The sequence below is a fragment of the Semicossyphus pulcher genome, unplaced genomic scaffold (assembly GCF_022749685.1).
Source record: "Semicossyphus pulcher isolate SPU_LCO1_2020_fin unplaced genomic scaffold, fSemPul1.0.p SCAF_2, whole genome shotgun sequence".
NCBI classification, from domain to species: Eukaryota; Metazoa; Chordata; class Actinopteri; order Labriformes; family Labridae; genus Semicossyphus; species Semicossyphus pulcher.
Genome location: NW_027211693.1, coordinates 4,502,011 through 4,518,799, shown reverse-complemented (window position 1 = coordinate 4,518,799; position 16,789 = coordinate 4,502,011). Strand labels below are relative to the sequence as shown.

The window sequence follows — 16,789 nt, the reverse complement described above, 5'->3', positions numbered from 1 at the left end:
ATTGGGCGTCACGGCCCTCTGACAGCGCCGCCGCCGAGCCCCGCCGAGGGCTCCGCAGAGAGAGCAGCAGAGATAGCATTTCCTCCTCCAGGGGTTACCGCAGAAACTTTTCAAACTTCCCTTAAGTACTGATGAGAAACCTGAAATCTCCGACCAATGCTGCCTCCACTGCCGCCGTGTTACGCTCCATGGTTAATGGAACATCACTCACAGTTTAAAGCCCTCATAGTGTCCCCCCGAGGCTGCAGAGTTCATCGCACCCACCGATGAACCAACTGAACATACTCATGATTTAGCTTCTCCACTGCAGGAACTCGACACTGTAGAACTCTGAGGCCAGACATGGACGTGACTTGGTGACTTTGCATCACTGTAGATGACCTCATGTCTTCTTCTTTGCGTTTGCATGACACGGACACTTTAGTTAAGGTTACAATCTGGAAGATGTCCAGTTGCATAAATGCCTGAGAAGTCTCTTGCAGGATGAGTTGGTGGTTGAGTCTGTGGCCCGCTGATGAAAGCCTGCACCATTTTTAGGATTTCAGAACTGGATGTCAAGACGACATTCCAGGAAGAAAATTAACACTTTGGTGTTTTAAAGTTTTAGGTCTGATCCAGCAAGATACAGTAACACAAACACACTCAGGGCCTGTGTTCTCTAATGCTGGCAGCGCCTACTTTCTGTACAAAACAAATGCAGCTCAGCATCCTAGGTGCAAAAACGCCCTCAACGTCAGCTGTTTTTTGTCGCTGTGCTCTCGGTTGAAAACCTCTGCGCTTGTCAATGCCACTTCTTCTTCTTCCAACCAATCAAAATCAAGAAATGGCTGGACTTCAGATATCAACTTTGTGAACAACAATGGCGGAGGAGAAGCTAATCCTTTAGTTTCTATGAGGGTACAATTTCAAGGTGTAGAGATGCTGCTACACCAGGACACGATTCCTTTACGTCGTTTTAATGTTTTCTTCATAAGATTTCATTGAATAAAAGTAAATATTAAGCATACAGAGCGATTTAGAACAGACTTAATGATCACTAACAAGGGGACCGGAATTGCCGCCAGACAACGTAACCTAGCAACAGTAAGCGACGGTGAGAAGCGCTCTGAAATTGAGATCGAAGGCGCTGCCACAGTTAGTGGACACAGTCCCTTATCATTCAAGTCAGAGGAAGAATTAATATTTCTTTCAGTGGTTTTTAAATACAGTTTTGGGAAAAGTCCTTCCTTTCTGATAAAACAGAGTCAGGATGTTTTTAGCCTAGCTTAGCATACTGACACAAGGTCACGGATGGAAACAGCTAGCCTTGCTTTGTTTAAAGAAACAAACACATCTCATCAGTTAAATCTGTAATTAGACAAAATGTAACATCAACTTTCAGTAGTGTATCATTCTGCTGTTGTTTAGCAAGAAAGTTTTACCAGGTCATAAATAAATCTAATACAAATGTATTTTTCACTCTTTATTTATCCTCGGGTGAATATTTGTTCTGAATTTCATATAAATCCATCAAAATCGTATCAAAGATTTGACAGGGCGACCAACAGGATGAGCCTGCAGCGAGCAGTGGACCTGCAAAAACAACCGCTGGTTTTCAGCTGTAGAAAAACATAGAAACCGTCACTGCTGAGTGAAGGACAGAACATATCTGTACCTCGATGATGTCACTGTTTAATAGGTGTGTTTTATCCTGCCTATCAACTGATTCCTCTCCTCTTTTTGTACCTGTTGGTCATTTACATCCAATAAACTGTAGGCCCAGGTTTAATAACACCTTCAAACTGCACTATAATTTATAGTTTATTTATAAAAGAAGACATAAAGTAAGATAATAAAGTAAATCTGACACTACAGTAATCATGTGTAAGGTATGTGTAGGTGAATACTAGAGTGTGTATTTGGTTCTTGAGGTGACAGAGCTGTCAGACGATGGGGATGTCTGAGCTTCAGGCACGAATGAGAGTCAGCAGCATAACAACCTGCTTCGTCAGCAGGCTCCATCAGCGTCTGATCAGCCTTCGTACCCTCTTTGATGATGATGATCTGGGCTGCAGGCGAGAGGCGGTGGTGGAGGCCCGCTCGTGTCCAACCACCAGAGGAAGGCCTTATTATCCAAACCCGTTATTGATCTTACATCTTAGCCACAACCTACCCTAACCGCCCAAACTCTTCCTCCCTTCATGCTCGCCAATTAGGCCATCTCAAACCAGAGCCAATTAGTTCATGTGCTTAATTAGGACGAACACGACCCCCGTCAGCCCGCCGCTAAATCCTGTGATTAGAGCTACACATCGCCGTGCCAAAGGCCTGGACACGGGGTCAATCTCTGATTGGCCCCCGATGTCGATTTTTTTTTCTATCACGCTACATATTGAGTCATAAAAATGGGTGCATATTGAGGGATTTTTTGCAGTGGTTTTGTATCTACAGAGTTCTGTCATAGCCCAAGTTTTTGTTCATGTATGCATGTGAAATATCCAACATACTCAAGAGATAAATATAGGTACTAGCAGAGAACCAGACCTCCAGAGATTTACCTTCGACATACCGCGAGTGGCTGCAGGAGATCGTTATTTGCACAACCCTAGGTATCTTAAATATAAAGTATAATAGCCAAAGCCTTCATTCTTTTTGCAGCAGAGAGCTGAAGCTTCCATCTTCCATGTCACCTAGGTTGTGCACTAGTTATTGGTGGCTTCACATTACTTTAAGTGCAGTTTAAACATGGTGACTGTGTGCTGCAAGGAGCATCCATTATCTGGCTGCAGGAGGTAGTTGTTCGGGTAGTTCTGTCTGTATAGTTCTGATGCAAAAACTCTTCAAGCTGGATCATGCTTTCCTTCACCTACAGAACCTCTAAGTGGTGCAGATTTCAGGGATATGAAGCATTTGAAATTACTGCTTCAAACTAGTACACAGTATCTTCTATTATTTCCCATACTTGTGCAGTCTTAGTATATGCGAGATACGTCTGAAATGACTCGCATACTTTGTTTTGAGATGAGGCGTGAAACAGACAGGCTGCACTGAAGCAACAGTTTGATCACATCACGCCACCACAGGAGTGACTGAACAGAAGGTGAGCTTTCTGTTTATCTCCTCTTATACTCGTAAACATCACCTGTTCAAAGATGGCTCCCCTGAGAAAGACGCTCCACTCTGACAAGTGTCGGAGAGCTCGTATAAGAGACGAACATAAACAGAGCTGGGAGTCTTCCAGGAGGAACAGCTGTAACTGAACCCGGGAGGAGGAGCACAAAGTGGACCGATGATTCAGAAACTGAAGAAGGTTCACGCGACACAATTTGAAGCTTCGGATGGCTTCTTGAACCCTTTCAAAATACATTTCCTTGAGAATGAGCCAAACCATTTTTGGATTGAGGTTTTTACAGGAGGCGTTTTTATTGGGAAAGACTTGACGATGTTAAGAGAGCGGTCACTGGAGACATGGTTTGATGTGGCACCATTCATCCCCTCCTTCATCCCACTCTGCGTGATGTTTACAGTTTATTCTCGGCGAGAATACCAGACATCCCCAAGTCTGTGCTGTAAACTGACACCTTTAAAACAGGACAGGAAGTACAGCAGGCCTTGTCCGTATGTGTTCATCATCTTAGTTAATTTGTAGAGGTGCTTATTCCAAAACAGTTTCTAATGCAATTAGCACAAACCAGATGTCACACAGTAAGCCTGGAGCTTTTTCAGGCTCCAGAGACTCGGTGGCCTTGGGGCAGTTCTGGGGCAGACTGCTGTGCCAGGTTTGTGTGGAGACAATGCAGGAAGTTTAACGGAGATGTGACCAATTGTTGTAGCTTTGTTGCTGTATTTTACTGAGTCTGATGTGTTTGTATGAAGCCAGTTTGATTAAGACGGAGCTGTTACTCAGTCTGCCCTGGTGTCCAAAATAAGACGAGCTTAAAACATCTCCCGTAGAAAACAGCACAGATTGTTATTCTTACTGTCTGACATTTCAGAAAGAGATTTACCTTTCTATCTTTAATATTAAGATTTCTAAATAACCAGCTGTTCTGTCTCTCTCTTCAAAGCCACCAGGCTTCATTGAGAAAAACAGTAATTTAAGCTTGCAGAACAAGGAGGTCTCCGGTCTTCTGCTGCCTTGATCAGTTTGACTCTGGTGTTTTAAATGGTAATTTTGAATCCAACACGATATTTGTGAAACACATAACATTAAAAAACAGGCAGAGGCACAAAACACCAGCAACTCCAATGTTCTGATAATTTGAAGAGAGAAAAAAAACGTCCTTTTTCTCCTGTCTGTGATGTTGTCTTAGAAGAACACTCTGAGCCTGTCAGTGGAAAACAAGAACTTTTAGTGGCTGCACTTTGATCAGGCACGTTTGCCCTGCGTGATTCTTATGCAGCCATTGAAGTCTGTTGATTCCAAAATGTTAAAAGAAGAGCCAGTTTTAAAAATACTAGATGAACTCTTAAACAATGTCCTGCAAACAGAGGCAATTTAGGGGACGAGAAAAACAAAGGCTGTCAATATTTGCTCGGTCACAGATCGTACAAAATGGTGCATGAAACCCTGCCAACGAGCTGCTGTGGAGCCGAGCCTGTGGTGGTTGCTACTATCAACACACTGCTTAACTGAGACCAACTGCTGGTGACCAGTTTAGCAGGTTCCAGCACCATTTATAGACACAAAGTCAGGCGGGTCAGAGGTCTGAGCTGTTGTTTCACAAAGTTTCCCTGCAGGCTGCGGTCCAGCCGGACTTGGCTGCTGAGTCCTTTTCTGTTGTTGTTAAAGTGAATCAAGTTTAGAGTTTGTTCAGCCGTGCAGCTATGAGGGCGACTGCGCTGTATAAGCCTCCTGCTGACACCACGTTCACAGGAAAAGCACTTATTAAACAGCCGCTCTGAACTCAGCAACCACTCGCACATGACTTAACATTTTTGCAAGCACCTTGCTTTTGCATGGGAAGTGCTTAAAATCTAAAATCCACGGCAGCGGCGGCCGTGAGAATGTGGGGAGGGGGAGAAAAGGAGAGACGGAGCGCGGCCGCTACTCAGCACTCTGCGGGATTAGATTGTACACATCAACCCGCAAACAGACAGAAAAGCCGACCGTAGCTCCTTTTGCAAAAAGGAGGCAATGAATTTAAATTATGCATGAAGCAGAGGGCATTTTGGGAAATAAGCGCCATTCCCCTGGAGAACCAGCAACCCCCCCCTCTGCCTCCCTCCCCTGCAAGCCCCGAGCCTCCAGTATCAAAGAATGATCTAATGTCACGCACAGAAGAAAGGTTACTTTCTGCATACGCATTGATATTTCTGCTTCCATCTCTGACCTTTTTCCATTCTAGGCTGTGATTTTATAAATGCGAGCTCAGCCCTGCGTCCGTCTGTCTGTCAGGTTCTGTCTGTCCACCTGCCTGTCTCAGAGGCTCGGGATTACAGGGGAATTTATGAGAAAAACAACTGGAGGAGAGAGAGAGAGATGACCGTTACATGTCTGAAAGAAAAAGGACCCAAATTAAGGAACTTCTGAAGCATCTTTTTGTATCTGTCAGCCTCATCGTGTCACTTCTCGTAGGTTAAGAAAAAGAACACATCCAGTCTTGTTATTTTCGCCTTAATTGGCTGTTTGTGCAACATAATTAACGTTTTAAGGAATCTAAGCATGTTTTTTTCCCCCTTCAAATCAGCTGATCCTGTTTCACGCTCAGCACCCGACGCTTCATACGCGCTTTCCGTCTTTCAGCAATAAATTAAGCGACGTTCCTGGCACTTTGTGAACTATTAGTGACTTAAAAAATACACACTGAGCTTTAATTAATTTCCCTCAAATGGAGATCCGTGTGTGCTTGTTGATAAAGGGATAATGACGGGTTTAATCAGCGTCTCCCGCTCTCGCTGGCTGAACTGTGACACTGTGCTCTCAGGTTTGTTGGTTTTTAGAGTAAAAAGAAGCGTTTAGTTTAGTTTGTGACGGCAAACCTTTATACGACTTCTGTCATAAACACTTTTATTAGCAGTCGTCTTTTTATCTCAGAGGAAATTAGACTGCAGCCTGGCGTTTAAGAGAATCACGGAGCACAAACACTCATCCATGCACAAGACAACACACAAGAACTAACATCATAAATATCAATTAAAAAGAGACACGAAGGGGAAAAACTGGATACAAAAAAGGACAAACACTGGTTGAAAAATAAATACAGGAAATGAAACTTCCTCATCCATCTTTTGTCCACCATTTTCATCAAAAAGATTGCTTCCAAATCACCAAAATGTTCTGGTACGTTATTCAGCATCAGTCCGTCCAATCCAGAACCAAATCTGCTCAAAGTTTAGGAATGATTCAGCGCAGAAGATCGAAGCCGATGGAATCCTGGATTGGTGCAGATTGGTCCAAACATCATGCTCACACAAACATCAGTCCAATGTTTTTTCTGTTTGCTAAATGTTGAAATCGGCACATGATTTCTTTCATGACTGGTAGAACTTTATGAATAAATCGATGTTCTTGGTTTGTTGGCGTTGAATAGAGTTCACCCCCCCCGCTTGGTGGCTAAACAACATCGTTATGTCTCCTGAAAGCACACACTTAGAGAGCTCTGTACCTCTACTTCATCTCCATCTCTGAACCTTTCCTCCTCTGTTCCTATTTCATGGTTGCTCATCCTTCCTTTCTCTCTTTGTCTTTCTCGTTGCAGATCTCAGGCCTCTTCCCGACGTGGCGATGACCGGTAACTGCACCCGCGAGTGCACCGAGTTCGGCCACTCTGACTCCTGCTGGATGCCCGGCCAGCCTTCCCCCAACCACAAGGTGTCCATGAATGCCCCCACGCTCTCCACCTTTGTGCCTTACCAGGAGATGGACGGGCAGGAGCAGCTGATGGCCAACGGCAGCCCAAAGGCCCTGACGGAGGAGCGTGGGACGGGTGGTGGTGGCAGCAGCTCCAAAGTGGCCAACATGCGGTTTATGACACCCTACAGCAGTGCCTACCCTGGGGGCGGAGACTCGTCCGTTAAAGACTGTGGGCTGGAGGAGATCCCGCTGAGCCAGGCGGTGGAGTACCACTCAGCCACCACTCCAACCGGCCAGACCTCCAAGAGGGAGATCTACCTGTGAGGGCGCAGCTCTCTACCTTAAACCCCCCCCCACCTCCCTACTCTCCCAATCATCCCCCGTCGCTGCTCGCCACCACCTTTCCCACCCCCCTCACTGCCGCCCCCTGTGCCTATTACTCGCTGTGCTGCAGCACCGCCTCCCCTTCTTCCTTTTTATAAACGCATCCACCAATCAAGGCTTTAGACCCTCGCCCACCTCCCCACTGTCACCGCTGACACCTCCCCGCCCCCCCAGAAACCAATCAAATGTAAAATAGAATAAATTAAAATCAATTGAAGAAAACACGCGGCTCCTGCGGCTGCGGAAGGAATGTAAACTACACCACATCGTTGTGATAATTTAATGGAAAACTATTTAGCTACTCACGTATTTGAGTTGGATTTTTGTGCGTTGCTTTAGGCTATGTTGCTGTGTTGGAACAGAAAAGAAAAAACACCTTCGGGGGGAGAAGGGAAGAACTTCTTGTAAATCCTTCTTAAGTATACTGTGTAATGCTATCTATCCTGATTCTTTTGGATTCTTTGTTTTAGTTTTCTTTTCATTTTTCTCTATCGACTCCGGAGCCTCCAGGAAATACCTTTTTGAGCCGGGTTGCATCAAATCAACCGGGCTCGTTTTTATCAGGAACAGCTGACCGTCAGCGTCAGACGTTTGCAGAAACGCAGCTGTTTTACAACCTCTGGAGGGAGAACTTTTTCAAGTCTGTTCGTTTTTTTGCCGTGAAGAGGTCTTTTTCAGTGTACAGAGCTGTAAATACTACAAACAGTGACAGAGGAAGCTGCTGTGGCTGTTGGTGTGGATCCGTGGCTGTCGTGCTGTCTGCAGATCTTCATGTAACATCAGACTGATGGACTGAAACATTCGCATGTACAGAGAAACGACGCCGCGGCGTTCACCGTCACACTGCAGGAACCTGGACGCTTGAGCATCACCGACGGTGCCGAGTTACAAACACAAGACTTTATGATTTTTTTCTCTCCTCCACAACTTCACTACACAGATGAATTTGGGTTCATGTTGGGATTAAATCATTAGAGGAGCACGATACAATTAATACAGGGCCGAAAGAAATCTGAGGTCTACGAGCTTCGGTCAGTGTTTCGGCCAAAGCTGGGTAACATTATTGTTATTAATGCTCTTGTCAGTGGTATACCATAAAAGGAAAACTTGCAATGAAAGCGTGTGACATAAAACAAACCAGAAAAGGTTTTATGAAAACACGTAAAAAAAAATGATATTTTCCTTCTCCGATTGTAAAAAGACTTTTGCAGCTGCGAGTTCACTCGCATCAAATTATTTTCTCACAAACTTTCTCGTGTAAAAGTTTGAACTGCTTCTTACCCGAGCAGTGTTTATTGTTGAAATTATTAGTCGAGAAAAGAATTAGTTCCATTTGAAAAATGTAGTTTTTTTATTCAAGCTAAACTTTTTCAGTTCGAGCTCCATCAGTGTGAAATTAGCGGTTTTATAGCAGTAAAGGAAACGTAGTTGGGTTAATGACTGTCATGTGAAACATTTGAAAACATCACTTTAGTTTGTTTTTACATTTTAAAGACTACCTAACTACTTCATGGTTCATGGCTGCCCTCACAATCACAAGTTTGTCCTATTGGTAGCGCTAGAGAAAAGTTGCGTGGTCATTGAAATCAAAGGGGGTGTGTCCTCTGGGGAGCATGAACGTGATCAGTAAATGTCTCGGCCAACTGATGCTTGGCTTTGGATGTTCAGCAGACGTTGCAGCCTCAACATTTGCTTGAAGATTAGGATTTTTTAACTTCATCCTCTGAGGAGCATGAACCTATGTTGTTCATTTCATCTAAATTGGCTGATTTGTTCTGGCGATACTGCTCCATGTTGAGGACAAATTACTGCTGGATGGAAGATCAGGAAGGTCATAGAAATAAAGAGGTTCATCCCTTGGGGAGCATGAATGTGATAAGTAAAAGTCACTGCAGGCTGATGCTTGGGTTTTTATATTCCTTGAGCATCAAGGTCGGGGGAGATCTTCATCCTCTGGGGAACCTGAATATTCATGGTTCATCAAAATCAGTCCTTAGGGGCAGAATGAACTTTGTTGAGGATGAAATCGAAAGTCAGGTTTGGAAAATTCACTCTGATGGTGCTAAAAGTAAAGTCATGGAGGTCATTGGAATCTAACAGGTTCATCCCTTGGGGAGTATGAATGTGACAGTTAAATGTCACTGCAGGCTGATGCTTGGTTTTTTTTTACTCCTTGAGCTGAAGCAGGAGCATCAACGTTTGTCTGATGGTCAGAGCGGATCCTGTTGTCACCAAAAGTGTTTCTACTTCATCCTCTGGGGAACCTGAATATTCACAGTTCATGAAAATCAGTCCTTCAGGGCACGCTGAGCTTTGTTGAGGATGAAATGCAAATTAGGTGTGGAAATTAGTCCTGATGGTGGTGCTCAAAGAAAAGTCAGAGAGGTCATTGGAATCACACGGGTCCATCCTCCAGGGAGCGTGAACACTCAGAGTTAATTTCATGTGTTTAGGGAAAGCAGTTTGTTGTGATTAAATCATAAACCAAATAAGAAAGCTTGTACTGAAGGCGGTGTCAGCAGAAGGCCTGGGAAGTCATCAGAGTTTCATCCTCTGGAGAACATGAATGTCCACAGGCATGTTGGTATCAGTGAGGCTTGTACTTGCAGAGATATCCTGCCAAGGTGGTACACAGGTGTAGGTATATTACAGTTCTATGGTTGCTTTAGAATGCCAGGTTCATGCAAGGCCGAATTGTGATGAGCTTCAAACAAAAAAACTGATGAAAACAATCTAAATGAAGATGAAGAAAACAACAGATTTACAGCTGAGTACACGGAGGACGTGCTGTCGAAAACACCTGTTGTGGTTTCTGGATCGGTGGTGAGAGCACAGAGCAGCTGTATCTTTATCTGCACTTCGTCCAGCCCTGCCAGTATCAGTGCACCTCCACACATCACAGCTGTGAGTGTGTTGTTTGTGCTAACTGTGCTGAATGTTTCCCTGCTGAGTCTTCGAGCTTGAAGGAAGAGCTCTCCGGTCAGCGTCGCCTCTCGTTAGTTCCCACCTCTTTACCTCCTCAGTGTGAGGCAGAGCCGTTCGGTGTTAAGCAGAAGTATTTATTAAACCTGTTAGTTCTGTGCAGCGGGGGAGGTGGGCCAGGCTTCCTGCGGTGCTGCAGCCGCACAGGAATGCAGGATTAATGACACCTGTACAGGCTTCAGTCCACTAACACCCACTCCACACAGCGCAGCACACAAACTCTAATTACAACCCGAGGCTCTGCACATTACCGCCGATAATTTGCGCCTGTAAAAGCGAGCCGGTTTTTCCAAGTTCATTCATTCCGAGCCTGGTGTTAATGGCTGCTGAGGGTAATGTGAGATTTCACCTGTAGTGATGCACGCCAGCTGAGACCGGATGGATGAATGGGGAGACACAGCGAGAGAGAAGCGCTGCAAAAAACAAACTGTTAGTCTCACGGAGTCCTGACGTCCCAAAATGAAGCAGGAAGTCAGCCCATATATGGAGGTTATTCTACTTGTTTCCAATAGAAATCAGGTCGTTTACCTGCGCTGTCATTGGCTCAAACAACATGAAATGGATTTTGTAGTTAAAGGCCGGCAAGTTTAAGTCCTAATACACATGTATTATAACATCCAGCCCGTCTAACGTCCGGTTTAAGTCCAGTAGTGCGATAAATCTGTGACAGGAGCTTCTGTTAAAGATAATATGTTAAACAAGAACTCAAACTTACCTCCTCCTGGTGGAGAAATCTGCCTCAGTTTGTCTCGTTTCAACACATTTATTCATTTTCTAGAAACTTTGTGAAACAAAGAAGCTTCTGTGGGAACGAGTGGGATTATCTCTCCCGTTCTGGCAGGGAAATCTCGACGGCTGAATATGAAACTAAATGACTTGTCATTTGTTTTTCGCAGCGTGTGTGAAGCGAACATCCACCCTCCAGAATCACAGACTGAACATCAAAGCGACGCCGCCGGGCTGCGATGCCTTCGAAGTTTAAAAATGCAGCAAAACGGGGCCGTCTGCAGGGTCGAGGGGGGGTCACGCTATCTCGCTTTATTAGGCAAACAATCGCTTTAAATGAGCGAATTGGACGGCTTCTATCTTGGCTCTCATGCGCTTTATATTTATTTTTGTAAGCGTCGTGCTCACCCCATCTCAGCTGAGCCGCTTAATTGCTTTTTATTGTTCATGCATTTGTTTTTAATGTGCTGAAGCTCAGTGAGCAGGACGTTAACGCGATTCAAAACACGATTCCTCCGCTCTCTGAAGGTGATGTGATTTATTGTAAACGTATCTGCCTGTTCAGAAACCACACACACGCACACACAGTCACAGTCACAGTATTCCCTTGCAGATAAATCAACCATCATTCAACCGACGTTCAACCCTCCCAGTGACAGAGATTTAGAGTTCACGGGCGCCACCGCGGTCCCTGGCGCTCCCCGTCTTCCTCTGGTGATTTAACGCCGGCGCTCACAGCTCTGATTGATTATTTACTGGCCCAACATGGAGGTCCGCATCGACTCTCCGCCTTCCTTTTCCCCTGACCACGCTTCGCCGTTTCACAGTAAACAAGTCATTTTTTCTCCTCTCCGTGATGTCGACGTGCCGCCCGGCCGGCCGCTGGCCTCCCAGGTGGCCGCTGTGTTTTGCTGTCTAAGGTAAAGACAGAGGAGAGAGGTCGGAGCCGTGTAGCGTCAGTTTAACCTCAACTCTTTGGCACCAATTAACCCCAGAAGAAGAAAAGCAACCTCTGGTGACACCTGGTGACCTTTGGTCACCTCTGGCTTTGCTGCTGGTACTTCACAGCACTGCAAGGCTGCTCGTGTGTGTGTGTGTGTGTGTGTGTGTGTGTTTGAAGAAAACAATGAAGTACATCTCATGGCCAAAAGTATGTGGACATCTTTCAGTCGTTCAGCCAGATGTTGAACCTGCTGTGGGGACTTTCTCTGATTTAGACACCAGAGCATCGGTGAGCATCGGGTTTGAGGTTCTGGCTTGTTCCGGGTGAGGTGTTGGACGGGGTTGAGGTCAGGACAGTCGATTTTTTTATCCGTCAAACTGGGAAAGATTGAATTACTTTGCTTAAGTGTCGTTAATGTCGTTTTGTTTAATAGATTTGTGCATTTATTCTGGGTTGTGTTGTTAAACATTGATGTATTGTCATCACAGGACTCTGCAGAGAGTTTTATGTAGAAAAACGACAGATCCACTTGATTCCTTTGAGTTTAAAAACATACTTATGATTGCAGTATTGCATTTCCAGCCGTGTGGCTGTACGTGTCTGCACAGTAAATGTACACAGTATATGTGCAGAGACACGGTCTGAGTGTCCAAAGCTTTTTGGTCTCGAGGCTTCCTGTCAGACTACTTCCTGCTCCCTGGAGGAACACATGAACCCCCAGTACACCCCCCTAATCCCACCACCACCACCACCAGCTACCCATCAACCCCCAGGAGAGCTGCTGTCACACACACTGACAACCCCTCTGCGAGTGTGTGTGCAGCAGGTGTCTCTGCATGCAGAGCGACCTCCCCCTGTCGCACTGCCTCAAATACAGAAGAGAAACAGAAATATAAACGTATCTCAGACGCCGCAGAGAGAGAACAGTCGACTGAAATAGAGAGAGAAGAAATGAAACAGATGTCCTCTGAATAAGTCGTCTGTTACTGGGTAGATTTCTGAGGCTGCATGAATCTCTTCATCTTTCTCATTAATTATCTTTCAGATATTTGAAGGGGAAATGTATTGATCACATATCAGAGTATTTGTCAGCCCATAGACGAACAGTCGATGCTCATGTGTGAAGTGCAGCTCGTTTACCTCTAAGAATCATTCCCAAACACACGCTGGTTTACAACAAACGAGTCCTTAATGTAAAATGTGTTTGGCACAAAAACGCACTGATTTCTTCTTGATTTATTATTAATATAGAGTGCACCAGTTCACTTCTCAAACACTTTATAGACTCGCTGATTTATGACTTCAATGTCTTTTAAGAACAGACTGGTTTACTACTGACAGACATTATTTATGTATGAATCCTCTGCTGTACTTTACAGAAATGTTTAGCTTCTAAAACAGACTGCGTCTCAAATTGTCCATTTTTCAGAGGGATGGTCACGTCGACAAGCTGCACTTATATTTTTCAGGTGAACAATGAAGACATTACTCTGTGTTGTGTCAAAGGAACTAATGCCGTTACAAACCGGCTGAGATTTGTTCCCTAAAACCTGCAGCTCTGCGGAGCTTTTCTGCTTTTTGTTTGGTTTCTATTTGGTTTTGTTGCACGCTGTCCATGTGGTTTCCAGCAGCAACAGGCAGCTGTTCTCAACAAAAAAGCTGTGATAAATCCACAGTGCTCTACCTGCTCAGCATGAAAAAGCAGACAGGCGCAGTGAGAGACAAGCTGGTGAGGATGACGGAACATTTAGAGCCACATGTTGAGCTCTGGAGTTTCGGAAACCCAATCTCTGAACCCATCCCATCTCTGACTGAAACATCCAGTTAGCTGATATCTGGGCAAAGACCTTCTCTTCCATCCCGCTCGTTGCGTCTCACCTGCAGTCATGTAAATGTTATGGAGATTAATGAGGCAAACTTATTGTCAGAAGATACCTGATGTGTTCTGTGAGACTGATGTCAGGCGTCAAACATGATTGGTAAATCAAACTTTATTTAACACACTGTGCTGACAGATCCTGCTCTCATATGTAGATATCTGTTTATTATTGGAGCTCAAAGCAGAGCTAAAACCAGAGTAAATATTAGATTCATCAGGTTTGCTCTGTGGCGGCTGGATGTGGACCTTTTTCCTCTCCACACATCCACCTGAAAGCAACACATATACTTCAGAGCAACACAACATGAATTGTTGCAACAACTTTTGCATGGAGTTTTGTCAGAGTATTTTTGTATATTAACTGAATATTAATTTGGAGCAGATATTTGAATGTAAGAATAAAACGGCCCGGTCGTGTCTTCCCCACGGTCACAGAAATCTGCATCAATCTGAAATCAGGTTCTCGAGACTCCAAGAGTTTATTTATTCCTACAGCGCACGCTTTGAGACGCAGTCTGTATTTCCTTCTTTTCCTCTGATTTATTTTGTGATCCAGTCGTGAAACTCTTTATGAAGCTTGTCGTTGCAGCTGTGAGTTAAGTTCTGCTCCTTCATGATGGTAAAACATGAATGTTTTCTGGTTTCTGGGTCTTTGCAGTTTAGAGAAAAGCTTCACTTTTTTCAAACAGGAATGATTTCATTCAGTGTTTCCCCTCGACTCCGTCAGAGAGATGAGTCAGTCACTTTATGACTCAGTGAAATCATCTCTTCTCTCTGTCCACTGATATTTAGTCTGGAGCGAGTTTGAGCCTCTCGTGGGATCACTGTTTTTATGCGTGTGACTTTTGCACTGTTTGTTGGATCGCAGAAATAAAATGTTTTCAACAAATTTATTTCAAACAAAAAGATTTAAAAAAAGTATTTTTTATTATGTAAAAAGAATAAGTGCAGTCTCCCCCTGCTGGTCATTAGAAAGACTGCAGGTTTAAGGCACTGTCCAAACCCAGAAGCTTGATACTACCTTTCCCACAATGCAACTTGATAGCACCTTAAATAGACTCCCAGTCTTCACGTCCCCAGCTTGTGGCACATCTCTCACTTTTTCTCAAAGTTTAAAACCGAGATAACTGCGATGACATCACTGTGACATCATCAGGGTTACTCTCTCAGAGTGGGCGGAGCTCCTCCACAGAGACATCATATCACTGTATCATCACAGGCTGAGTAGTTTTGCCCTGAAGAACCACTTAATTGCTCTTGACAGGTAAAATCTGCAGAGTGCACCTTTAATAAAACATGAAGCTCCACGAACCTCACGGCTCTGATGGTGTGTGTCACCTTCTCCTCTCTGATTTCAGAACTGATTCATACTTTGAGGCTGAGTGCCAAGTTTCTCTCTCTGGTAGACACACTTTCAGTCTTACTTTGGGGGGGCGACAGTTTCTCCTTTGCAGTCATGGATTTAAAACCGTCGCTGCGTCTCTCCCGGTTTTTGTTCGATTTTCCCCAAACACAGTCTGTTAAATCTGTGACTTAAACTCAGTGAAATCAGTGCAAAAGTCTAAAGCACAAAGACAGAATGAGAACACGAGTGTGCGACTCGTTCGACATGACATCATGTGATAACGTTTGCAGTGCTTTGCTGTTTTTTGGTTGTGTATTATACTGAAGGCCGGGGTCTCTGAGAACGAGCCTCCAGCTGAGCATGAAACAAGCCAACTTTATAAATATACATTTTCGTTGTTGTCGCGGTTGTTTTTATCAATGTTATGGAATCAACACTGCTAATAGACATACTGTATGAATATAAATGGTCGTTGCTGTTTTTTACCAGACGCGGAGGTGTAAATGATGTTTTCCGATCGGGCAGACTGGACTCTGTGTTTTCTCTTTCTTTACTCCATCTGAAACTCCAGACACACAACTGACAGTCAAACAAGACGTTTGGTTTCACATTAAAACCCCAAAAAGGAAGTTAGGCCTTTCAGACTGCAACTACGGAAGCTCAGAGCGGCCAAGCTAATCGTAAGATGATGGTGTGTTTTCCCAGGACCCTTTAAAGTAACATAAACACATCAGCTAGATTCTTGACATGAAGGAAACAACATGAACACAATCACTGTTAACACTGTCTACAGATGATGACGGGTAAGGGACACATTTTAGCTGCGGGTGGTGCATTTAAAAACGTGTCCTTTATGTGCATCGTTTCTTGGGATTCTTAAAAACAAAAAAACTTAAAGTGGACCATTCATTTTTCTTAATCCTGCAAACAAGCGGCACCAACAACTCGACGTCCTTGGCGGAGAAAGTAAAAGGCTTTAAAAAGAAAAGCTGATTTTATGAATGTAAAAAAAAAAGTGATATTTTTCTTCTTCGAGATATCAGACCTAAAAAACAAGCATGGCCGCTCCGAGCTTCCGTACATCAACAATAAAGTGGAACATGTTTTTTTTCTTATAGAATAGGAGAACAGCAGGGCAGAGCTGCCGAAACACTTTTGTCTTTACAGGAAGTCCACGTTTGTAGCCTAAATGTTGGTTGGTTATATTTATATAGGAACAATGCTAGTGATGCCTTGTTTTTTGTACAGTTTTATGTACATGGAAGTGTAGGTTTTTAAAAAATGAAGATGAAAAAAGTATATATATTCAAACACCGTGAAGGAAATCTGACCCTGAACCTGTAGGATTTTATTGTCTAAAGTACCGTAGGCTCTTTAAATGTAGGAGTGATGAGTCAGGCTCAGAGCGGAGGACGACGGCGTCTCTCCTCCGATCATCCACCGGCTTTACCGCTTTTCTTTCCGTTCTGTCAAACTGTACATTTCTTTAGTTTCTCTGTTTCGTTGTTTTTTGGTCTCTTTGCTTTTGTCGGAGGGAGTTGGGTGACGTGTTTGTTCGAGCCTCATCTGTTCTCTTTTGATCAGCATCCGCATGTTTGACTTTTAAAAAATGTGGTCTTTTATTTTTGCTGAGCAAATCAAAGAAATGATATCTTGTAATTACTCCTTCCTTATAGCTTTACAATAAAATACATTCAGTCAAAGAAGATGATGGCTGTCACTCTTTGTTTGTCCTGTAACGGTGAGTCAGGAGCG

At 44.1% G+C, this 16,789-nt stretch overlaps 1 protein-coding gene across 1 annotated transcript in view; it reads left to right on the top strand.

Moving 5' to 3' along the window:
* LOC138597778 (protocadherin-1-like) overlaps nt 1–7,099 on the top strand; it is a 204,717-nt gene extending 197,618 nt beyond the window's left edge. The window contains exon 5 of the mRNA XM_069669288.1: nt 6,681–7,099. Coding sequence (XP_069525389.1) covers nt 6,681–7,099 — 419 coding nt within the window. The remainder of the gene's footprint in view (nt 1–6,680) is intronic.
* Nucleotides 7,100–16,789: the final 9,690 nt, after the last annotated feature.